This window comes from Silene latifolia, chromosome Y (genome assembly GCF_048544455.1).
Source record: "Silene latifolia isolate original U9 population chromosome Y, ASM4854445v1, whole genome shotgun sequence".
In the NCBI taxonomy this organism is placed as follows: domain Eukaryota; kingdom Viridiplantae; phylum Streptophyta; class Magnoliopsida; order Caryophyllales; family Caryophyllaceae; genus Silene; species Silene latifolia.
In genome coordinates this window covers 156651497-156678594 of record NC_133538.1, presented here as the reverse complement: position 1 = coordinate 156678594, position 27098 = coordinate 156651497, and the positions used below count along the sequence as shown (strand labels likewise).

Sequence of the window (27098 nt, the reverse complement as noted above, 5' to 3'; positions counted from 1 at the left end):
TTGCAAGCTCTCCTTGTCACAATTCACTTGCTCTTTGAATGGAGCATCTTCAATTTTCTTCTTCCATTGGAGTTCCGATTTCTTCCTTTCATCCTTTCGGCTATAATGATCAATCATGAAACATGGTTCATGCAAACGAGGAGCTCTCATAGTCTTGTCAAGATTAAAAGTTATGCTTTCATCTCCCACTTCTAGAGTGAGCTCACCATGTTTCACATCAATCACCGCACCCGCGGTGTGTAGGAAAGATCTTCCTAGGATGATTGGAATGTTGGAATCTTCCTCCATATCAACAATGACAAAGTCCACCGGGATGAAAAACTTCCCAATTCGCACGGGGACATCTTCCCATATCCCTAATGGTGTCTTCGTCGATCTATCGGCCATTTGGAGTGTGATATTGGTGCATTTAAGCTCTCCCATCCCTAACCTTTTACTCACCGAGTACGGCGTGACACTCACACTAGCCCCTAGATCACATAAGGCTTTGTTGATCGTTGTGTCGCCAATGGTACACGGTATTGAGAAGCTTCCCGGATCCTTTAACTTTGGAGGTGAACTCCCTTGAAGTATTGCACTACTCACCTTAGTGAAGGCGATAGTCTCAAGCTTCCGGATCGACTTCTTCTTTGTGAGGATATCTTTCATGTATTTCGCATAGCCCGGCACGTGATTGATTAATTCCGTGAAAGGAATCGAGACTTCCAAATTCTTCACAATTTCCCTGAACTTTCCAAGTTGATCATCAAATTTAGGCTTGGCTTGACGACTTGGAAAAGGGAGTCTAATCACAATGGGCTCCTTCTCCTTGGCCTTGTCTTCATTTTTCTTTGAACTTTCTTCTTTTGATGATTCTCCATCTTTGGAGTTTTGCACAATTTCTTCCTTTTCACTAGCTTCCACAACTTCATCCTCAACTTGCTTCTTCGGTGCTTCATACCTTGTACCACTTCTCAAGTGAATGGCACTAACCTTTTCATGTCTAGGGGGATTACTTTGAGGTGGTAATTGCCCCTTTTGTCTTTGTGAGCTTGAAGATGCTAGTTGAGTCAATTGTGTTTCCAACATCTTGGTGTGAGCTAGAATGTTGTTGATGGTGGTTTCCTTTGCTTGGCTATCTTTTTGCATTTGAGTGAAAAATTCTTGTTGATTCTTTTGCATTTGGAGGACCGCTTTTTGAACATCAAAACCTTGGTCATTTTGGTTATTGTATGGATTTTGATTTTGGTAACCTTGGTTTTGATTGTAAAAGGGTCTTTGATTTTGGTTTCTCATGGGTGGTGGAGTGTATGTTGTTTGAGGGTTTTGAACATTTTGGCTTTTGTATAAGAGATTTGGATGGAATTTGGTGTTTTCAATGTAAAAGTTGGAATAAGGGGTACCACTCTTGTATGCTTGGAAAGCATTCACTTGTTCATTTGTTCCCCTACATTCACCTTGGTCATGTCCCAAAGTTCTACAATTCTCACATATCCCACTTGGGATTGATGAGGATGCCGTCATGGCATTAACATGATGCTTTGATGATTTTGAGTTTTCCTCAAGTCTAGCCATAGCTTGTTCAAACTTCAAGTTGATTGTGTCAATGTGAGCACTAAGTTGAGCACCCAATTGAGTAACGGAGTCCACTTCATGCTTTCCTTATCTAGTAACCTTGCAAGGTCTACTATATTGTGAGTTATGGAGCGCCATTTCCTCAATCTTGTTCCATGTTTGATTGTCATCAACTTCGGTGAACATTCCATTCGATCCCATATTGAGAATGTTCCTAGAATCTTCATATAAACCATTCCAAAATTGTTGTACCAAAAACCATTCGCTAAGTCCATGGTGAGGACATGAGCGACAAATTCCCTTAAACCGCTCCCAAGCTTCATACAAAGACTCTTCATCCCTTTGCTTAAAACCCGTAATTTGAGCTCTTAGCATGTTAGTCTTTTCCGGTGGGTAGAATTTTTTGTAGAAAGCTAGAGCCAACTTCTTCCAAGAATCTATTCCGAGGGTGGCCTTATCAAGGCCCTTCAACCATTGCTTCGCGGTGCCGATTAAGGAAAAAGGAAATAAGACCCATCTAATTTGGTCTTGAGTCACGCCCGTTTGAGAGATTGCATCACAATAGTCGCAAAAGGTTTCCATATGAGAATGAGGGTCCTCACTAGGCATCCCCCCAAATTGGCTCCTCTCAACTAATTGGATGAAGGCGGACTTGGCAATAAAATTTCCGGTTAGATGTTGCGGTGTAGGAGTACCATTCGGTAGATTCTCCTTGGTGGGTACGGAGTGTGACGAGAATTTAGGCATTGTAGGTGGATTTTGTGGGGTATTGTGTAATGGGTTCTCTTCTCCTTCTATTGCGAAAGGATTGACAAACTCACTAGTGGGTTGAACAATTTCACTAATACCTCTTAAATTCCTCCTAACAAGTCTCCTATTGTTCGTCAAGGTTCTTTCGATTTCACGGTCAAAAGGTAACAAATCACCTTGTAACCTTCTAGACATGCAAAATATCAAACAACTCGAAAACAATTAGAACAAACCTTGAGGAGTTTTACTTCCCCAAGGCGAAGAAAGACACAACTAATAACAATAAAAAGAAATCTAAATCAAACAAACACCGTCCCCGGCAACGGCGCCATTTTTGATGAGAGTCCGTTTCGTGTTCACAAATTAAGATGTGGTCGTTGGATCACGGTCGAATCAAAACACAATTTATAGCTTCACAAACAACTCTACAATTAGTAAAGAGGTAAGTAAAGGTCGGATCCCAAGGGACGGGAGTTGAAATGAGATTTCTATTGCAACTAGTGGTGTCTAAGGGGTGTCACAAATTGGGTTGATGTAGAAGGTCACTAAACTAAAATAGCAATGAAAATAAACAAGCAAGATGAATTAAAAAGGGGTGTAAACAATTGATTAAAAGCACTAGGGTGTCATGGGATCATAGGGGAATCATGGGATATGATCATACAAACATGTTCTCAAATTATAAGCAAGCAATTATTGTTGTGATGGATTGAGTAGGGTTATATCTTACAATCCTAGGAAAGTTTGGGTCCCGGAGCCGAATCGATTAGATTGTACAACACCTACAAGTCGACTTAATCTTCCCTACTCAACAACATGCATGGTCTAATGAGACTCGAGTTGGGTTATGTCTTACAAGTCTCATTGAAAAGATAGCAGATGATAGTAAATGCAAGGATTCATAGGCTTAGCATTTCATCAAATATAACATGTGCATGAGTTGAGATCAAAACAAGCAAGCAAATAAAACATGAAAGCATATTAATTTAAGCATGAATCATTCCCCATGTTGGTTTCCCCTAATTACCCATTTAACCTTAGCTAAGAGACTACTCACTCATTATCATGTTGATCATGCTAGCAAGGTTGTCAATCATACCAACAATATGAAACATGATGAATAAATGAAAGTAATTAACAATAATTAAAAAGGGATTAAGAGATTATACCTACTATTGATTCCAATAATAAAGCAAAGATAAAAGAAGTACTTGAATGCTTGATTGAGAGGTTGTCAATCTCCTAACAATAACCCAAATAATCTTCAATTACCCAAAATAAAGGATGAACAAAAGAGAGATTAAAGAACTAAAACTTGGATTAAAACTTGATTAATACTTGATTACAATATTAAAGAGAGATTTGATTGATATTAACTACATTAATTATTGATAAGAAGAACATGCTCCTCTAATTAGACTAATGGGGTATTTATAGTGGAAATTAAGGAGGATGCATTAGGGTTAACTAAGGGCTAAACTAGTAACTACACTTTTTAGATTGAGTAAGGAGGAGCCGGTATTTTTCGAGAGAAGGGCTTCTTTCTTTGTAGCTTGGAGAAGAGGAAATCGTGCGATTGTGCAGCTGCGGGACGGACGGATTGGTGACAATCCGCTCGAATTGTCACTCAGCAACATATCTTCTTCTTTTCTTCCCTTTTCTTCATAAATTCCTTGGGGATTTCCTTGGGGACTCAAGGATCCTTTCTCAACATTGCTCTTCTACTATAATATGTACAAAGGCCTTCTAATCTTGTCTCTCCTTGATGCTTGGTCATTGAATTCGATCAATTTAGTCTCGTTTTGCCATGAAAATGCAAGATTCTTACTCCTTTCCTACCAAGGGATCAAAATCTCAAAGAATATGCAAAACAAAGAACTAAAAATAAGAAATGACCCAAATATGCACTAAAAAGCATGGGAACAAGGCTAATTCGGGGGCTAAATATGCGCTAATTATGGTCACATCAAGGGGGGGTGAATTGAGGATTTAAAACTTTTTAAAGCTTTTTCGAATGTGCGTATGTAATTGATTATTTAAATTTTATTGGTTAAACTTTAACTAATCAACTAACGATAGTAAGCAAAATAAACGAAACAAACGAAAGAAGAAGAGACACACGGATTTTTGAAGTGGTTCAGTTCACAAGTCGAAACCTACGTCCACTATTCTCGATTAATAAATTTAGTACCTTTCTACGGATTACAAATTTACTAACCCAACTCGTACAATTAACTCTAGCTGTAACTCAATGAGTAACGTTAAATAGTCGAGTGACTAACTTACGCTAATAAGAAAGCACTAATGATTCTAAGAAAGGTTCACGTTAATGAACAAGTTAAGAAATCAATCTAAGCACTATTATCTTATAACGATAAACGAAGAAAAAGTATGCGAGTTTTATAACACACGACCTTTCAAAATTGCAAATCGGTTTTTATGCTTAAAACACACGGTTTGCTTTTTAAATATGAAAACAATTTTTATGCTTGAGGTCTCTATCTTAGATGTTGTAAATAGCAAAGTATTTATAGGCAAGGAAGAGATAGGCTACACGGTTTCTATACGAACCCTAATAGCCGAAATAATAAAATATAATTACAAATTATATCTTCTTATTATCTCTTTCCTAAAAGCCTTAAAAGATAATAAAGAATATTCTAAAAGATAGAATATAATCTTTCTAAATATGATCTTTACTATAAATTCTAAGATTATGATAAGATTTCCTAAAACAAGAATATCTTTTACCATAAAGAATATATTAAGTAAGATATATAGATATGTAAAGATCTTTATTATAGAATAAAATCTTTACCTAATATCTCCAAGGTAGCACGGCATATCACGGCTCATATGCTCGTGAATCACGCAAACCCTAATCTTAATATAATTAGAATTTAGGTTTCAAAGAGAGACTATATGGAAACCCTAATTAGTAGTAAAGTCCAACTCATAAGTTGATCCATCATAACCACCAATTAACGCTTACCATAGAACCGAACTCCTCACTAAACCGGGCTTTATAAAATAAATACTTTTATTAAAACATTTAAGATAAACTTTAAACAATAATAAAATGATTTTCGAAAAGTTTATTAGTCGTGTACAAAAACTCAGCACTTCAATGTTATAGTAGAAGAGCTATAACATTGAGCTCTTTAACTAATAAGGTTATAGCTGCAAAGCTATAACTTTACTAATCAAGAACCTCATTCTTGATTACCATTATGAGATAATCACCTATACTATTCTAATCTTAAGAAGATCTTCGAGTATAGGCTACGTCATCATCCAAGCTTGATAAATCTTTAGACGAACCTCGTCTTCACATGATACTTGAATGAATCTTGAAATTGCTTGATCTTTGAACGAAGGCTTGAACTTCTTATGCAATTGTCACAATCCTCTTTGTTGCTTGTAATAAATTAGTCCTAAGATACTTAACAAACGATTACACGCAACGAGTATATAAAATACAAAACACCTTGACATCATCAAAACATAAACATATAAGCTATATGGTCCAACACTTTCACATAACATAATAAAATTGACTAATAAATAAATGGCATGGAGAAGCTAAGTATATAGTGAACTCTTTGATTTTGATAGCATCTTCTATAAATAAGAATGATGATGATTTCACCTTTTTTTTTTTGGAGGGAACGAACGTAATTAAAAAGTTCACCTTTGCTCATAGCCTTTTATGCTTCGGTCTTGATAAAACACGACAAAGTGGTAAGTGCTAAGTGCTAAGTGCTGAGTGCTGAGTGCTGACTAATGACCCTGCATTCCTTTACGGTGATTCATACCATGCTACCTCAAATATAGCGGTGAGGCACAAAATATCAAAAAACACAAAATTAAGTAATATCAGTTATATTATCAAACTACAAAAAAGTATGAGCATTAGGTATATTAAAGTTTATAAAATCTCAAAGTTAAGAAGGCGGGTTATAAAAAGGTTTACCTTGTTTTTTTTTGTCTTCTTAAATCCAATGCTTCTGTATCCTACGGTTACAATAAAATAAATTAGACATCAAATTATGCACTATACAACTTCTATTTAGATCTTTAAAAGACAAAAACTTCTGCAAGAAACTAAGACTAATGAGTAATGACCATAGCATTGGTCTGTATCATTCAAAAATTAGGCATCAAACGGAAAAGAAAACATTCGTATGATGATAATTACAACAATTATTATTACTATTATTATTATTATTATTATTATTATTATTATTGAGTTCTTGGAGGGTGCTTATTCTCATCATGAATCATATAGTGATTATTGTATGGGACGGTGTTATATATATACCATTGAACAATGAAATATGATACAGAGTATAATTGAATTTACTTTATGTATAAGACTTGTATTTGACGTCTTGTAGACTAACACATGGGTGGATGCATGATCTTATCTTTCTAGAAGATTTCTACAATTGATCAACTTCCTATTGTAACATATTCTATACTTACACTAATTCTAAATTTTATCCACTAATTGTAAATTTTATCTTTATACTAATTATTCTCATTGGTTGAAAGTTTTGAACATAGGTTGGAGACTCTATAATCGCTCGAAAAAAGCTTCCTTTATTAATATAGATAGATATATTGATTCCATCTCACAACATATCTTATAATTAATAAATATAATTTACAAAAAAAATAATTTATAAAACACATTTCCACCAATGACTAGCTACTAATTAATCAGGCCACTAGAATACAGGGCATTGCAATTTCCCCTCCTTAAAAAAAACTTCGTCCCCAAAGTTCACCCAAACTACCCAAAATTGACACCATTCATACCAATAGAAATGCTATCGTTATTAACTATGGATAAACCAATCGTATTAAACACACACATAAGCAAAGTTATACTAAAACGCGAAACTTTAGTAGTATCACATTCTACCCTCCTAAAAACAAACTTCGTCCCGAAGTTTCCTGATAAATACTTTATTAAAACACTACGAGTATCTTAAATGATCAAACAGTAATAATCCACCAAATCCGCCAAATAACTAGTTACCCTTCTCTCCATTTCCCCGCACCATAGTAGCTGCTTCAGTTGACTTCCCACCATTGCTCTGGTTACCTCCATTGCCTTGTCTATTATTGTAGCTTCTCTGGTTACTCCACTGTCTCAGATTCCTGTTACTTCCAATACTTGACATTGGGGTTTTATAATTCCCTTGGTTTCCAACTCCATAACCTCTGTTTCAATTTCCACTCCCTCCATTTTGCTCACGCATAAATATTCTACAAGTTACGGCCTTGAGACCCATCTTTCCACACCTGAAACATTCACCTCCCCTTGGCACACTGAAATTAGATAGGCCTCCTCCGCCACTATAGTTTCCCCCAAACAACACTCCACCTGATGCATAGGACCGAAACTGGTTTGTATTCTGCTTCTTGCTTCCTCCTGCACCCCCCTTTGTAGTCTTTGTCTTTCTTTTGTCACCCTTCTCTTTCTTCTCCTCCTTAAGCATATCTGACATCCTCTCAACATACCCCGCTCGCTGATAAACCTCATCCGTGCTACTTGGCTGACCAGCTGCAAGCCTCTTCTTAATAGTTGTTGATAACCCTTTCTCAAACCTTAATGCTAGTATCTCCTCACTGAAGTTCAAATCAAACACAAACTCAGACACCTCCAAGAATCTATTATGATAGCTTTTCACCGTCATCTCATCAGTCATCTTGAAAGAATCAAATTCAGCTCTCATCTTGCTCCTGATATGTTCTGGTACAAACACAGCCCTCATAATCTCCTTGAAACCCTTCCAAGTGATAAAATATTCATCACTCTCCTTCCAAGCTTCTCTCATGACTTCCTTGTTACGATTCCAGCACAATCCTACTTTTCCTTTCAAGTAGAAAGCAGCTTGATCTACTTACATCTCCGCATGACAACTCAACAGCTCGAAAATGTTGTCAAACACTCTATGCCAATCTCCTAATAATGATGGTTCACCTAATCCATCATACTTCGTCGGATTGTGCCTTGCAATATTAGCACTCATCTTTGTTGGATCCTGAGCTGACCCCTTAGCCTTCAACGCAGCAGTCAAATCCTCATTCATGGCTATCAAACGGTCTATCTCCTCCCGAGACATGGCAGTGGGTGTAAGTGTAGATTTCTTGGGAGCCATGATTCTATTAAGAAGTAAAATAAAACATAAGCTTTCGCTTAGGAAATTGGGCATAAGGTTTTTAAAACTAACGTTCCTGCAAACAAAAACATGTGGTTGACTGGACTGTCCAAAGACCAGCTAACCACGGTGACCAACACCTACGGCCTCCACGGCCGCCTAGCTCACGACATTAATCATAAGTCTTCCCTGTTGGAATATGTGTCCTTCGACAATAATGCGATCACAACTGTTGATCATGATGATCACATGTTTAAATCTCATTTTAAAAATACATTTGGGATGTAATTTTTACAGTCAACTGGTCCACACATATCGGTAATGATTGGCTGACTAGAGTTTGACATTACTGTCGTGCGACGGTGGTGATCAGTTGATCCCCTTAGGTCATACCTATAGGGAAATACTCCTAACTGATTATTTAATTAATCGTATGGCGATACGAGTTAATTAAATTGCTTAAAATTTACAGATGATTTTGTGAGTAAAGTTAACGTGTCTTATTGTAATTCGATTAAACTAGATACGGTCTAAGTAATTGAATTGTTTTATTACTTAGACAAAATTATTGTTTACGAAACAATTTGGAATTGAAATTGAATGAATAATTTATTATAAATACAAGACGTTGTAATTTATAATTTGATAAACCGTTTTGGTACAAGTGATTACGAATTACTAGTCGATTTTGTAAATGACATATTTTATGAGTATGTTGATTTTTAATATGTTAAAAATACATTGCAATTTCACATGTCAATTAACATGTCACATATGTCACAATTGACAAATGACAAAAATAAAATGGACCTCCCATTTTATTAAGTGTACCGAAATAGGAGGGTTAGGGTCTTTAAAATTGTGTTAATTATTTTTAAGTGGAAAACACAATGATAAGACCTTGCTTGTAGCCTTGCATGCCTATGATTCTTGGGTAGAAAAACTAGCCCATGCATTAGGCACTCTTACTCCTCCAACCGGTTTTAACAAGAGGAATGATAGATTTTTTTTCCTCTACAATTTTCATTGACAACTTCAACTCATTTTCTAGTGTAAGAAAAATAATTCTCTCTACTATTTGTGAGAATCTTAGAGAAATAAAATCACAAAAATTACTCCCTCTTGGACCGATTTATTCAAGAGCAATTACAAATATTTTTGTGTTAATTTTTATAGTAAGACTTATATTATTACTAGATCATAATAATATTAGTTATTAAGAGGTTTCCTTGGGTATATGCTTTTGGGATAGATTCTAAACTTGAATCTTGTTCATCCATTATTGGAAAGCTCAAGAACTAACAAGAAGGATATCTTGTTGGTGCCCATAAAACCGAAATCATATAGTAAGAACAATGATTTCTTCTCTTATCTTATTTATGTTTGCATGCATAAGATCTAGAATTTATTTTATGACTAAATAAATTTATTCATATATGAATATGTTAAATAATGAGATTAATATTTTTTAACATCCCCCTCATCAATCATAAAAATTATCATGGTATAGCTAATTAACTATAACTGCACATGGTTTCAGGGCAACACAGTCCGCATATCTCTAGACATGAATTATTATCTACTTTCACACATTATATGCACCTAACAATTCATAGCATCCAATGAATTAAACTAACATATTTCTATCAATACATATAACTTCAATTCAAATCAATATAACCTTAAGATGATTCACAAGCTATTCCAAACACTAAACATTCATGCTACACATCCCAAGGCACACAACCCAAGGCAAATTTCACAATCACATCTCAACTTACCTCAACTTCGCTTCCTGCAACAAAGTTAGAATTTTTTTTAAATTAAAGCATTTATAGACCCATATTTAATCAACATTCCTTTTTAATTACCCGTCTCTCATTATCCTTCCCCAAGGTATCCGATTCAAAACTGAGAGGGCCAGGGTTCAGAGTGAGGCTACCTTCTCATCCTAAGCCATAAATGGGCTCCTAATAGTTCCTACCCGGGTTCATTTTATTAGACTCATCCTAAATTAATTATTGTTCATTGTTTAGGCCTGAGGAACCTATCTCTGATACCACTTTGTAACACCCCCAATTATCCATGAGTCTTAAGCAAGGCATTCCCAGATAATTAGGACTGTTACCATCTCAGTTTCCTGAGGCAGAGATTACAAAGATAGACGAAACCAAAGTACTTTAAATAAATTAAATGAATAATGGTCTTATTACAACTTAACCAAACTGAGTAACTGAATTAGTAATTAAATACATCTCGCAGCAGAATTAAATAAAGTAGATAACATAAATAATAATTGTCTTAAACTAAGCGATCTAGATTTCTAAGTAGCCATGGTCGAGTCCTCACGCACCCTGAGCTCCCAAGTCAGCTAACTCAAGTACCTGCTACTTAATCTGCTCCCCAATTAACGGAAATATTAATTGGTTCACCACAGGAAGCCATCAATTAAAGAAGGCATCATTTTATTTTGACACAACAAACACAAGTCAACCAAAAGGTCGAGTAGGATAAATAAACAATAGATATAAGATGTAAATAATGAATATGCATGATATGAAATGATATGCAAATGCAGCTGAGCTCATCACCCGAAACACCCGTTTATCCCACCAATCCTTGGCCCGGGGTGTTCATCATCCCAACTGAAGTTGAGGTATTCATTAACCCAGTATAAAACTGAGGTATTCAATGGATATGGCACTACTACAAATCCAGGAAAGCACAACAGCCCTTTAACAACGCTTATTCACGAAAATCACCATAAGACGTTGTAGAATGGATGGCGCGAATTTTACTAAACTTAATTACAACGGTTTTGTGTTGTTAACCGTTGTTATTGGTTTTAACAACGGGTCAAACTTTCACAACCGTTGTTAATATAAAAACTAATAACAACAATTTACTTTGTAATACATTATAACCGTTGTTAATAATTTGGCGCAAAATTAGTGAAAATTAATTACAACGGTTATATTAATACCCGTTGTTAATACTTTTTAACAGCGGTTTTCAAAGGAACCATTGTTAATATATTATCTAATGACAACGGGTTTATGTGTAATAACCGTTGTCAATACTTTCAAGCAAATACCACAATATATACCACACAAACAGAGATCAACTACAGCCAAAAACACAAACACACAACCACACTCTTTCTCATCGTCTCTTTCTCATCGTCGCTTTATCATCTCCGCCACTGTTGTTGTCATCGTCTCTTTCTTTATCTAATTATCAGGTATATATCTATCGCTTTATGGTTTAATTTTAGGTTTTGTCATCTCCTTTATTATTGTTCTTTCTCTAATTATTTGCATGTGTTTTTCTCCGTCATTGTTCTTTCTCTAATTATTATTCGCTTAGTTTTTCTGCATTTATTAGTAAAACAAATTAAATAAAATAAAACAAAGAAGATGATGGAGAGGATAGTAAAACAAATCCACATATACATAAACTTAATTAATTGATATATATATACATAAACTTAATGCATTGCTAAAAAAACAATTCTTAGATGTTCATATAGAGATGCATTCTCTTCTATGATATTCATCCTCTCCTCCTTTGCTATTTGGAGGTTTCGTTCCGCAGATGCAATATCTTCATATAGCTGCATTATATGCGGCTCTAAAAAGCCTCTTTTTTTGCGTCCTTGAGTGCGATCCGAGCTTCCTCAAGGTAGAGCTTGTACTTCCTCTCGATTTCCTGCAAGCGGCGTATAAAACTTTTGTTGTACTCGGTCATAATGCATGTAAAACGAATGGTATCATTCATATTGAAGGAAGTTTGGAGTTTATTAGGTTTTAAAGATTTAGGGTTTGGAGTTTAGGGTGGAGATAGTGATATAATGGATTGGTTATTGAGATAGTGGAATGAATTTATAGTCAGTAATGTGTCGTTTGAGTTGTTTTTTAATTAATATGTTTAGGGTTTGATGCTTAAATTACTACGAATTTTGTTTAGGAATTTGTGCCATATCCTGCTTCAAATCTTATAACCTTCGCATTCCATATATTGTGTCCTTTCATGCAGGGATTTTGGCAGTAATAATGCATGCATCTAGTAATATATAATTAATTATTTTTTTATTTTTATTTTTTAAAATCAACAACAACGATTATTTAAAAAAAAAATCCGTTGTCTTTAGTTATAACAACGGTTTTTTCTATTGTAACCGTTGTTATAACTTTTCCACCAAAAATTAGTCACACTTTCCACAACGAATGTCTCGTAACGACAACGGTTTTTAACCATTGTTAATAGTTTTCACAACGGGTTTCTTAAAAAAACCAACCGTTTTTAAAACCTTTAATAACGTCCGCTTTAACAACGTCCGCTTTTTTATATAACAACGGTTTTTAACCGTTGTTATAGCCTGTATCTGTAGTAGTGTGGCATGACAATATAAATTCATCCCAGACACGAGATTGAGGTATCCAATGCAGATGAAATTCCAATATAAATAATCCAACAATATAGAATCCACATCCATTAATCCATCCAATTCCACAATACTTTTATAAACTACACAAACCAACAAAGATAAGATGAGTTGAGTAGCTGTCCTACCTGATAAGCAAAATCCAATAAACACAGTTAAAATCTAATTAAAAGAATTCTCCAACGAAACCATCACCTAACAAATAAAATTACATATAATTACTAACTGAGCAAATAAAATAATTATTAACATTACGTAATTAGTATAAATAAATCCCGTCTCAAAACTCTAAAACCAAACCCATGTTTACCCGTGTTAACCCATAAACACACCCAAAGCCGCGTCTTTAACTCCCCCTACATACAACCACCTAGCCACGGCTGGGTCTACTCACAACGCCACTAAGACAACCACCCTACACATGCGGTCAACAATATCCATGGCAAACACCAACCTTGCCAGCACACACAGCCTCATCCCACGCCCTAGCACCCACGGCAACTACGAACCTATACAAGCTACAACACAACAATGCTACAAACACCAATATCACCTAAGAGATCATAAAGGTAATGACGTTTTGTTGGGAGCAAAAAAGTGCGGATCCAATAGAATTCGTGTTGCGAAGCTCTCGCTTCAAAAGAAGGCATTTTAGTAGCTAAATACTTAGGAATCTCAAAGTTAATTGTAGAGGGTGATAATTTATGTGTTATTAACTCAATCCGTAATACTTGGTAAATTCCTTGGGAAATTTCTATTATTATCAAAGATGTGAAATTAGACCTTCATTTTTTCAATGATGTGATAATTAATCACTGCTTTCCTGAAGCCAACAAGGTTGCTGACTTCATGGCTTCTATTGGACATTCATGTCTAACTCTTTCGAGGTAGTTTGAAAGCCGGTGGCTTCAACTTACCTCTCTCATTCGAAAGGATGAGATAGGTTGGTCGGTCCTATTCTAGAGGACCAATCTAGTTTTCTTACCTTATCAAAAAAAACACAAATATCACCGCCATTCGTCGCCAGCAGCCACCACCACCTGCTACCCAACCCCACTCTAAACACCAGCAACACCACCATGTCACGGGCCCCAACAATTACCACCATCAACCAACCACCACACACCACCAATGGCCACCACCGTGGTCTCCTCTGACCCACGGTTAAGCCACCAGCAGAACCCTAGCCAAATGTCCCTGTCAATTCAGTCAAGGTATGGGTTTACAATTCCTTATATGCACACAATTTTAAACTACAACAGCACAACCCAATCGTGCTTTTCGGCCAGATAACCACCCAAGTCGCCACCTTTATCCACCCATAACTGCTCATGGTGGTCGACTCACCACCAGGAACCAACCTAACCACCTAGGTCCAGAAGAGACACGGTGAGGGTCCTAAAAACCCGTGTACAACCCACGATTGCAGCACAACAACAACAACAACAACAACAACAACAACAACAACAACAACAACAACAACAACAACAACAACAACAACAACAACAACAACAACAACAACAACAACAACAACAACAACAACAACAACAACAACAACAATAATGACAAACACCAGCAGAACCACCCCTTCATGACGGTCATTGGTGGTCTAATTGGAGGTCCGGTCAACCCCTGGTGGTCCACGGCCAAGGTCACAGTCCTAGCTAGTCCTATGATGGTCTAAATCGCAAGTTATATGAGATAATACAAGACGAGTTATATTATGAGACGGTTTTATAAAACTTACCTTGAGGCAAATGAAAGACGATGGATTTCCTCTGTTTTTCTCCTTTCTAATTCTCCCTCTCTCCCCTTAATTTATGTGATGAATTGTAAAAGTGAAAAGTGATTTATGAATAGGTCTACCCTTATATTTATAGTAGAAGGTAAGACAACTTTAGAAGTTGCTAGGAAACTTACCTAGTTATAATATGTGTACTATTATTATTATTATTTTTTTTTTTTTTTTTTTTTTTTTGCAGAAAAGCTTGGATCTATATATCAAAAAATAATCATAATTACAAGACCCAGTCCATTCTTTCCTACAAAGGAAGCCAAGAAAGCCCCCTAAGATGAAAACAAAAAAACTCCTAACAAAAAACCATAACCGTGACAGATTACTAAGAACCAAACAGACGCAACTTTTCATGAGAACGAATTTTAAAGCAGAGCATCTCAGGAGTAGTGCAAATCCCCTTAAAGATACGGTCATTCCGTTCCTTCCAAATATAGTAAACCATAGCCATGAACCCAGCTTGCTGCTTCCTGGATAACTTCAATGAGAGAAAAGCCTGAACAACCTCCTGTAACTCAGTAGATCCAACACTAATAGCCAACCAATTTGCAATCCCAGTAAGAACCCTAGATGAATAGCCACAAGAGAAGAAAATATGGTGGAGATCCTCTGCTTGGCATTCACATAGAGAACATCTGTTAACCATCACCATACCCCTAGCAACCAGCTGATCAGTAGTTGGTAAAGTGTGGTGCATCAGCAAGACCCCTATAAAAGAATTATATTATTATTATTATTATTATTATTATTATTATTATTATTATTATTATTATTATTATTATTATTATTATTATTATTATTATTATTATTATTATTATTATTATTATTATTATTATTATTATTATTATTATTATTATTATTATTATTATTATTATTATTATTATTATTATTATTATTAAATAATTATATTATATTACTAGCTAATACACGAGTTACCCAGTTGCCATCCCGACTCATTTACTATTTTATTATTTATTCCATCTCACAACATATCTCATAATTAATAAATATCATTTATAAATTATTAATTTATAAAACACATTTCCACCATTGACTAGCCACTAACCAGGCCACTAGAATACAAGGTATTACAATAACGAAGCTGTGGGTGGGCTAGTTAAGCATAGCACCATTTGTTTGGTGGATATTTTTGGTCCGTGTCTCATTCCTAAGGTGAAGTGTGCTATTTGTGTTTTATGAGGTGCTCTCATTGATTTTGAATTGGTTGTGACGGTTTGAGGTTGAGTATTGTCTCTTAATGAATCTGGAGGCATAATTTTTTGCGGGATGAATGTCACACCTACCCTTGGAGGATTCGCCTAGTGAGTGTTCGTAGTGTGGTCGCTACTATGGGACGTGGGGAACTCCCTAGAGACACTCATGATACAAGATACATGTGCATGACCATTAAGGTGCACCACTGATAGAATCTGGTCGATTGCCCGTACCGTGTGTGTGATGAGCCCAAACTTGATCTAAGGGGCCTAGTAGTAATACCCCGTAATTTGATAAGTATTATAAGATTAATTTATGTAATTCAAATAATTAATTAATGACATTTATATTAATATTTGCAAATAAGACGTTAATTAAATAATAAAATAAATAAGCAAGTCAGGAATTGGGCTGAAAGGCAATTGAGCTTCAGGTCGTGTGCCATATGTGTGTGGGCCGATTTTATTGGCCTAGTATGAGTGTGGTCGGGAATTGTATCGGGATTTTTTAATAATAATAATAATAATAATAATAATAATAATAATAATAATAATAATAATAATAATAATAATAATAATAATAATAATAATAATAATAATAATAATAATAATAATAATAATAATAATAATAATAATAATAATAATAATAATAATAATAATAATAATAATAATAATAATAATAATAATAATAATAATAATAATAATAATAATAATAATAATAATAATAATTTTTTTCAAAAAAAATCTCTTTCTAAAAATTTTCTCTCCATAACAAACTTTTTTTTCCTTCCGTTTCCATGAAAACCTTTTCCTAAAACCCTTTTTTCTTCCTTTTTGCTTGTTTTTATGGCGCACACTCGAGCTCGTCTTGCTCAATCTCGAGCATCTATGGTTACTAAGGTCACTAAGGATATAATTGATTCTCAATTAATGGAAAATGGTTCAGAATTGGGGGAAAGCTCGCACATTTCGATTCCGCGTAAACCTAGCACGGTTAATGCGCTTATTAATTGCGCCGTGAAGGTTCTTAGAAACAATTCTTCTACTCTTCTAGCTAAAAAATCTGATGTTACTGCATCTGCTCCTCGGATTGCTAACGTTAGATTTACTACTGGAATTTCGGGGAATTGCTCTAATTCCTTTGCTGCTTCTGGTTCGGTAACTATTGTCTCTGGTTTGATTCCTACGCAACTTGATTCTGTTGTTCCCAGTGCTGAATTAGGTGCGGATTTTGAAAACATTGAACATCCTGTTGATAATACTAACGATTTTGACATAAAAAAAGTAGTTTTGCCTGAAACTAACAAGGATCGTTCTGTGATTAATAATGTTGATAGTACTGTGGTTAATAATTCTGTGACTAATACTATTACTAAGACTATTCCTGCTGGCGAAAATCCCTCGCCTCTCCTCAAAAATTAGGCATGAATCTTTTTTTTTTGTGAAAATAGTGCTCAATCTAATGAAATAGACATTTCTGAGTCCGATTATGCTGATGATTTGAAGTTGTGGTCCTACACTTTAATGGGACATGTCCTTGGTGGAAGACCCACTCTTAAAACTGTCCAGGAGTTTGTTACCAAAAGTTGGGTTAACCTTGCCTTCCCTACTGTTCAATATTTTAAACAGGGTTGGTTTACATTTAGGTTTGATAATGTGTTGGATATGAATAATGTTCTGAACCAAGGACCCTGAATGGTGGGACCTAATTCTTTGATACTTAAGCAATAGAGCCCTTCTTTTTCTATGGAAATGGAGAAAGTGGCAAAGGTCCCTATATGGATTCTTTTCCCCGGACTAGATCCTTTTATGTGGTCTGATGTGGTCTTAAGCAAGATGGCTAGTAAAGTAGGTAAACCACTCTTTGCTGATCCGGCCACCACTGCCAAATCCAAACTGTCCTTTGCCACAGTTTTGGTTGAGGCTGATGTGTCTCAAGATCTCCCTACTCAAGTGGTTATTAACACTCCTCATCTTGGTCAGGTGACCCAAAAGGTTGTCTATGAGTGACTACCCTATTTTTGTCATTGTTGTGGTAAGCTAGGTCACACTACTACCACCTATAAAAAAAACAAGGATGTTAAGGTCCCTGAGTCTTCTGCTGAGACATCCAAGGGCACTATTTCTAAGGATTCTAGGGTTCTACCAATTCCTGTTGTGGTTTCCTCTCCTAAGGGATCTGATGCTCTTGAAGGTCGTCCTGCTCCTCATGATCACAGGCCTCCTAAGACATCTACCAATGTTCCTGATATGGGCTTGACTGGTTCGGTTGGCATTCCTATCTCTGATATTCCCTTTCAAGGGCTGCCAGATGGTGAAGTTTTGCATCGTGGTGTGGTGGCTGTAGAGTCAGGTGGTACCTCAGACTCTTCTGAGGAAGAAATAGGGTCAGTTGGGAGGAATGTAGGCTCAGAATGCCTTGTGCTAGGTCAGAGATTCTCTTCTCCTGTCTCTCCTTCTCCTAAGATTGGTCCTGTAAAGCACTTAGGAAGCTCTGCTAAAGCTAGAAATAAACATGTTGTTAAGGGGAAACCTAACACTAGTTCTACTAGTTCTGCTCAAGCCAAGCTGAGCTCTGATCTTTTGGACAATACTGGACTAGGTGGTACCTCAGTGGTTAGTACTCAGGTTGGACTTTCAGAAGAGAGGAATGTAGGCTAATTATGCTCACATCTAGGCCAGAGATCCTCTTTCTTCTGTTCCTCCTCCCTCTGGACTGGCTATTGTAATGCATCAAGAATGTCCAGGTGGTTTGGTTACTGATCTGGTCCCTGGCCCTCTTGATCATTTTATTCCATGAAGATTGCCTCTTGGAACATTCAAGGGCTTAACTGCCCCATCAAACAGCAGGAAGTTAAATGTTTTTTATTGGTTAATCAAATTGATATCTTGGGTATTCTTGAAACTAGAATTCAGTCTCATAGAGCCTCTTCTATCGTTTAGAAGATGTTTGGCAATTGGAAAGTTGTTCACAATTATGATCATCATTATAATGGAAGAATCTGGTTTTTCTATAATCTTTCTACCATTTCTATTGATCTTCAAGTTACCACTAGTCAGATGATTAGTTGCAAGGCTCGTCACTATGGTACTAATAAGGATTTTTGTGTTAGTATCATCTATGGTTATAATGATGCTTCTGCTAGGACTGACCTGTGGAATGAGCTTCGAGCCTATTGTACTACTGATCCTTGGATTGTTTTAGGGGATTTCAACATTGTCAGGTGCCCTGAATTGAAAAAAAAGCCCTAACCCTTCTGTCCTTCTTGAGATACAGGAGTTTAATGCTTGTCTTTCTTCTTGCTCACTGGATGATATGCCTAGCTAGTACTGGTAGAGATCTGACTTGGACTAACAAGCAAGATGCTTCCACCATGGTATGGTCTAAACTTGATAGAGTGCTGGTTAATACTCATTGGTTCTCTTCTTTTCCTAATTCTTATGGCCATTTCATGGAAATGGGTGTCTTTGATCATTCTCATGTCCTTGTTTTTGCTTCTGAGGACTGTAAAGTGGTTAGGAGGTTTAGTTTCCTCAATAGTTGGATAAATCACCCTGATTATGTGAGCACTATCACCAATGCTTGGTGTACCTCTAAGGCTGGTAGTCCCTCTTTTTGTTTCTTTGAGAAACTCAAGAATGTTAAACATGCTCTTACTGGTCTGCATAAGAGGAACTTTAGTCAGATCCAAGTCAGAGTTAAGGATGTTAAGGAACATCTCCTCAACTGTCAATCCAAACTTAGGTCTGATCCCTATTCCACTGTTCCTATTTAGGAGGAGAGGCATAGGCTTGCTAAGTATTCCAGACTTAAAACTGCTGAATTAGATATGCTTTTCCAAAGAGCTAAACTTATGCATATTCAGCAGGGAGATAGTTGTTCAAAATATTTTCTTGCAAAAATCAATGATAGAAAGCATCAACAAATTATTGGAGTTGTTCAGGATCAACATGGAGTACTTCAGCTAGGATTGGTCAAAGTCAGTTTTGCCTTCCATGAATACTATTTTGATCTCCTTGGTCAAGATAAAGAAGTTACTCAGCTTGATTCTTCTTTTTTGGGTAAAGGAGCTTAGGTCTCTCCTATATACCACTCCTTCCTTACTCAACCTGTCTCTTGTCAAGAGATTCAAAAGGCAGTTTTTAGCATTGATTTTGGAAGTAGCCCTGGGATTGATGGGTTCTCTTCTGGGTTTTTTAAATCTGCTTGGCATATCATTGATTCTGATTCTTGCTCTAATGTCCACTATTTTTTCAAAACTGGTCACATGCCTAAGCAAGCAAACTCTACTCTCATCTCCTTAATTCCTAAAAAAATAGTTGATGCTTCAGTCATGGATTATAGACCTATTTCATGTTGCACTGTCTTTTATAAAACCATCAGTAAGATCCTTACTAACAAGTTGCAACAAGTCCTTCCCACCATAATTGGAGAAGAGCAAGTTGCTTCATTAAGGGTAGAAACATCTTTGAGAACATCATGCTGTCCCAGCTCCTGGTCAAAGGGTATTCTAGGAAAAATATTTCTCCTAGATGTCTTATCAAAGTAGACATTAGAAAAGCTTTTGACACTCTTCAATGAAAATTCATTGCTAATATGTTGGCAGTCTTTGGTTTCCCCCCTTTATTCATCAAATGGGTGATGGGGTGCATTACTAACACCTGGTACTCTTTTATGATCAATGGAGGAGTATTTGGGTTCTTTGCTAGAAAAAGTAGCATTAGACAAGGTGAACCATTATCTCTTTATCTCTTTGTATTGAGCATGGAGGTCCTTCTAGATATTTGAGAATACTTTGTCAAAAAGAGTCAGTTTCTTTTCATCCTTAGTGCAGCAAGCTCAACCTTACTCATTTAGTATTTGTTGATGATCTGATGATCTTTATCAGAGGGGATGTTCCATCTGGTTCTAGCTATTAAGAATGCTTTATCTGACTTTGCTGAACTTTCTGGGTTAGCTGCTAATGTTGATAAGACTAACATCTATTTTGGAGGTGTTTCTACTAGTGTAAAGCAGGCTATCCTCTTAGCCACTGGGTTTTCTAAGGGATCCTTTCCTTTTAGGTACTTATGTATTCCTCTAAATGATTCTAGAATAAATGTCGCCCTCTTTGATTCTCTTCTTACCAAAGTTCAAAAATGCTTGCCAGCACTGGACTTCAAAACTTCTCTCCTATGCTGGTAGGCTTCAATTGATTAATTCTATTGTCTTTGGTCTTGAGAACTTTTGGTCCTCTTGCATTCTCCTGCCTATGGCTGTTGTTAAACAACTCAATCAGCATTACAAGGATTTTTTCTGGGGCTGCTCTACTGGTCATAGGAAAATGGTCTTTAAAAGCTGGAAACATATTTGTTCTCCATGGGAGAGTGGAGGATTTAACATCAAAGACGCTGCTACTTGGAACATTTCCTTGCTCTTGAAGTGGGTGTGGAAGCTTTCCAATCCTCCTGAGGGTCTTTGGGCTAGGTGGTATGCCAGTTATACTCTCAAGCAGCAGAATATCTGGACTATTGCTAGTAAGGACTGCTTTTCCACTAGTTTTAAAGATATACTAAAAGCTCGTGACAGTCTCAATGCTCTGACTGGTAGTTTTTCAATCCTCTTAAATTCTCTTATGCAGCTGGGCAAAGGGTATTGCTCTTTCACCTGGTATAGTATACAAGTTTCTGAGACCTTACCCTTTTGCAGGTCTTTGGACTAACGGCTTAGCTTGTTATGGCATTATTCCTAGCACCAGAGTTATTTGCTCCTTGGCTACTCAGCATCAGTTAGCTACTGTCGTCAACATTAAATGTAGGGGGTTCCAGTTTGTTAATCGTTGTTTGCTCTGTGAGCAGCAGGGAGAGACCCACGATCATCTATTTTTCCAGTGTCCCTTCTATGTTGTTGTTTGGTGTGGTATCCTGAAATGGATGGGAATTAATCGTGCTGGTCAGAATATTTCCCAGGAGTTGGCTACTTCTATTTCTTGTGCGAGGCCTAATCGATGGAAAAAAGCCTGGTTTCACATGTCCTTGGCCACTGTGGTTTATCAGCCACTGTGTTTTATCAGATATGGAGGGAGAGGAATCCTAGGATCTTTCAGAAACTTAAGACTAGTGTTGATGATCTTGTCCGTCGCATTAAGTACACTGTTGATGTCTAGGTGTTGATGAATGCTTCTAGTTTAACTCAGGCTTCTATTCTTACTTGTCTCAATAGTTAGGCCTTCCCATTTTGGGTTCCTTTGTGCATTCCCTAGTGGTTATTGCTTTTGCAAAAATGTAATTTCCTTTCAATTTTGAAATGAAATGATAATTATTTGCAAAAAAAAAAAAAATAATAATAATTACAATAATACTAATAATAATCGTATTTGTATAATAGTAATAATATGATAATTACATAGTTTCCTAATTGCTTCCTCATACCCTATGACCTACCTATATAAATACATCTTATTCATCATAAAACACAAATAATTCACATAAGATAAAAGAGAAGGAATAATTAGCTAGGCGATCGTCACAAGGTAATTTTCTAATCGTCTCATAACATACTTACCTTAAGACTAATATAACTAATTAAGTAGACCGCTGTTGACTTACCCGAGACCATGACCATGACCGGGAAACATCAGGGAGTAATCGGACCTCTGTTTGACCACCATTGACCGACGGGAAAAGGGTGTTCGAAGGGTGTTTTCGAGGGTGGTTTGAAGGGGTTGTAATATGGGTTTACACGGGCTTAACCCTTATTCGTGACTAGTATTGACTCAGACCTGGTTTGGGTTGACTTGGGGTGACGGGTCGGCCATATTGGGTGGTCGTGGGTGGTCAAGGGTGGTGTTTGGTACGGTGGTGGGTCGGAATTACGAGCTAGGGCAGAATTGTTGTTTAAACACGATGGAACCGTTTAATACTCGTTACATTGACCTAGGTATAGTGGGGTTGGAAGCTGGTGGTGTAGTCGACCTCAGGGGTGGCGTCGTGGTGGCCGTAGGTGGTGGTTTGAGGTGATGGTGGCCGGAATTTCCCAAAACAGAGGAAGGTTTATTTGTTGTTGTACTTTCGGTGATGGGTGGTGGTTGTGGTGTTGCAGATGGGAGGAGAGGAGGTGGGACCAGCCTGGAGCCGTCGTTGGTCAGTGGTGATGGCTGTGGTGGCCAGAGGTGGAGTGGTGTTGTGTAGATGTTAGGTCGAGTTTTGGTGTCGTGTAGGGAATTAGGGCGTGAGATTGAGGGGTGTTGGTGGCGGTATGGCTGGTGGTTAGGTCGTGTGTGAGTGCATCGGGATGCAGGCTAGTGGTGGCTAGGTTGGGTTGTGTCGGTAGTGACTTGAGGAGTCGGGTTTTGGCGGGTTAAGGAAGGGGTGTCAAACATGGTTAAAAACGTGTTATATGGGTTTATGGGAGATGTTTCACGGGTTGTATAGGTGTATTTGGTGTTGGGTTTCATTAATTAATTATAAGACGGGTTTTGCGTATTATCTTACACGAGTTAATAATTAATGTAAATAAAATTATAATTGACTAAATTATAATAATGTATTGAACAATTAATAGTTAAATTATAAATATATATTATTTATCTATAGGTGACGGACTTGTGGAACGGATTTATTGAAGAATACTTTTAGTAGATTGCATTAATTGGATTGCTTACTAGGTAGGGATAAATCCTACTCAACTCTCGTCTGTTATTGTACGATATGGTGGATGATATATATTGAAGTGAATTGTTTACATATTGATATTATTGATATTGTTGGAAGGGAGAAATTACATTATACTGTGTTGTTATTAATATTGTTGTGGACGCATAATTATGATGAGGTGAGTTTAATTATTATCGTTGATTATGAATATGGAATTATGATAGGAGGTATTGCAGTCAGATGTATGTTGTTAAGGGAGTTGTACTCTACGGTGAATGGTAATATGTACGTTGTGAGGAAGGGATACTATTACAATATGGCGGTATGTTGTTAAGGGAGGGGTACCATGGTGATATGAGCACGTTGTTAAGAGAGGTGTGTTATGTCATGAAAAGGAGCACGTTGTTAAGGGAGTAGTGCCATGTGTATGGAATTTGATTGTCTATTGTATGTTCTTGTTGTTAGTATTTATTCCTACTCAACCTCGTGGTTGACAGTGTATTCGTGAACACTTGTGATGAACCGTAACTGGGCAGCAGTCTTGACAAGAACTTAAGATTAGCTGACTTGGGAGCTTATGGGGATGCGTGAGGACTTAGCCAGTCTACCAATAAGTCTAGACCATTTAGTTAATTAATCACTTTGTTTATTTCCGCTGCGAGTTGTATTTAATTTTACATTAAGTTTTAGTTTGGTTAAGTTGTAATAAACATATAATCGCTAAATTCTATTTAAAGTACTTTGGTTTGTTGTACTTTGTTATTCACTACCTCAGGAAACCAAGATGGTAACAGTCCTATTTGTTTGGGAATGTCTTGCTAAAGGCTCCTGAATAAATGGGGTGTTACAAAGTGGTATCACAGCAAAACGATCCTCGGGCCTAACCAATGAATATAATAATGAATTTATGATGTGTCTAATAAAATGAACTCGGGTAAAAACTGTTTAGGAGCCCTCTTATTAGGTTAGGGAGACGTCCTTGATCTGGCCCTTTCCAGTTTTGAACCGGTTAGTTGAGAGATATTGAAGTGTGGGGTAATTTGAAATGAATATTGTTTACTTTCTTTGGAGTCTTTGTTTGCCTTGGATAAGTATTGTTTTCATTGATGACTGCGGTTATGGGGACATAACTTTGCTTTTAAAGAGAGTGGGATGTGATATTATACGATTTCAAGCATTGGTATAAGCATGTGGGTATGGGAAAAGTGTGTTGGCATGTATTTGGGAGGAGTAGTTATGATTAACATGTGAAGTATGACGGAAAATGCGTGAAATTGTGTCGATTGTAATTTTGGTTGATTTCTCCGATTCTTACCCTTGTTTGCATTGGCTTCCATTTATTGACTGTTTAAAATATGTGGACGAAATTTATATATCTAATAGCTTTGTGTGTTAGATTTCATATGCCTCTGGTTTTATGCTTATATAATTTACGGTTTAAGAGTAATAAATATTTTAGTGGACAGTGGTCAGAATATTCCTGTACAGTTATGATTTTGACAAAACATTTTGTAAAATTTCTCATTTAATATGTACTTAAGATTTTTGCCTGATTCCAACTCCACTGTTTAAAAGATTCGTATATGTTTTCAAATTGATAAGCCATGTTAATTTGTGATGTCTCTGCAATTTATGGTGATTTTTACAAGTTGACCTAAGATTCTGACAAGTTGCTGTTAAATTTATGTTTCGACCAAACAAGTTGTACAATTCATTATAAATTGACCTTATGTGATTTCGACTTGATTCTTTCTCTCATGATTATTTGACTCTCTGTATTTTCTAAAATGTATAAGTACTCAATAAGTAATTAAGTTATTATTTATTAATGATTTTTGAAATTTGTACCATGTTTTCTTATTCTTGAAATATAAGTTTTATGCCAAAATTTTAAAGAAATTGTTTTCGCATGTTTTGCACCTTGATGTTTGAATGTTGTAAATTATGTGAAGTAGATTACCATGTCTAGTGATATGAGAAATGTGTTGCCCTAAGCCTATATAATTACATTGACTACATACATGTTTTAGTTAGACTTCGTTAGTAAGAAATAAACGCGCAAGTAATAAATCTAAATTAATTCAAAGGTTGTTGTTATCCAATTATCCATCAGTCGATGTTATGTTGAGAATAATAATTATCTTATGTTACAATGTGTATTACATGTTTTTATGATGTTACAATAAATGGTTTATTTATTTCCATTGTTTGGTATCTCGAACTTCGAAGACGAAGTTAATTTTTAGGGGGATAGAATGTGATACTTCAAATGTTTTGAGTTATTATTGTGACACCTTTTGATAAGTTGGTGTAGTTAATAATAGTAAATGGTTAATTGTGTAATCATAAGTTGTAATGGTACTCAGTTGTATGGATGTTGTAAAAGTTTTTGTAGTATTTCTGGGTGAACTTTGGGATGAAGTTCATTTTAAGGGGGAAAGACTGTAATACCCGGTAATTTGATAAGTATTTATAAGAATAATTTGTGTAATTCAAATAATTAATTAATGACATTTATAATAATATTAGTAAATAAGACGTTAATTAAATAATAAAATAAATAAGCAAGTCGGGAATTGGACTGAAAGGCAATTGAGCTTCGGCCATGTGCCATATGTGTGTGGGCCGATTTTATTGGCCTAGTATGAGTGTGGTCGGGAATTGTATCGGGATTTAATAATAGTAATAATAGTAGTAGTAGTAGTAGTAGTAGTAGTAGTAGTAGTAGTAGTAGTAGTAGTAGTAGTAGTAGTAGTAGTAGTAGTAGTAATAGTAGTAATAATAATAACAATAATAACAATAATAACAATAACAACAATAACAACAACAACAATAATAATAATAATAATAATAATAATAATAATAATAATAATAATAATAATAATAATAATAATAATAATAATAATAATAATAATAATAATAATAATAATAATAATAATAATAATAATAATAATAATAATAATAATAATAATAACAATAATAATAATAATAATAAGCTTTCTCTCTCTTGTCGGTTAGAGAGATTTTTCTCTCGAGAAGGAACGACACCATTGATGCTCAATCCTTCCCCCATGGCTAGAGGGAGAGGGCGCCCGACAAAATCAAGCACTTCTTCAGCTTCCTTGCAAGATTCTGATTCTAATGGTTCTAATTTTCCTCCTTTAACTTCGTATTTTTCTCTGTGTAAAGCTCGCCTTCGTAGTTCTCTAGTAAGTAATTCTATGGTTTCTCGTGCTTCATCATCCCCTACTGTTGTTATTCCTACTCCACCTGTTTTCCCGCAAGTTGTAGACCCACTGGTTTGTGCAAACTCGTCTGGGTCAAACTCAGGTCCTTCTCTGAAAACAGAGGAAGCCATGGCTGCTCCTGTCACTCCTTTGGAGAATCCCAGTTCTAGTTTACAACAGCCTTGTCATGTTCCTTCTGCTAATCCCCTTGTCTCCCCTACCCCTCCCATTCCTCCACCTTTGGGGAAAAATTGGGCTGATGTCACTAAGGGTAAGGGTACTATGGGTATGAGCTTGTTCTTTGATGAA

General features: G+C 36.1%; 2 protein-coding genes and 1 non-coding gene across 3 annotated transcripts; 2 read left to right on the top strand and 1 right to left on the bottom strand.

Annotated features, from left to right (window-relative positions):
• The first annotated feature begins 1822 nt into the window (after positions 1-1822).
• On the top strand, positions 1823-1929 carry LOC141634648 (small nucleolar RNA R71). The gene has a single exon (XR_012539374.1). It is a non-coding gene; the product is annotated as a small nucleolar RNA R71 (small nucleolar RNA).
• Positions 1930-15038: 13109 nt separating this feature from the next.
• LOC141629240 (uncharacterized) lies at positions 15039-15410 on the bottom strand. Its single transcript, XM_074442271.1, has one exon. The coding sequence runs from the start codon at positions 15408-15410 to the stop codon at positions 15039-15041; it is 372 nt and encodes a 123-aa protein (XP_074298372.1).
• A 3463-nt stretch (positions 15411-18873) lies between these two features.
• On the top strand, positions 18874-22080 carry LOC141629239 (uncharacterized). The gene is made up of 7 exons (XM_074442270.1): positions 18874-19151; positions 19205-19619; positions 19704-19907; positions 20004-20433; positions 20817-20991; positions 21113-21397; positions 21549-22080. The coding sequence occupies exons 1-7, from the start codon at positions 18874-18876 to the stop codon at positions 22078-22080; spliced, it is 2319 nt and encodes a 772-aa protein (XP_074298371.1).
• Positions 22081-27098: the final 5018 nt, after the last annotated feature.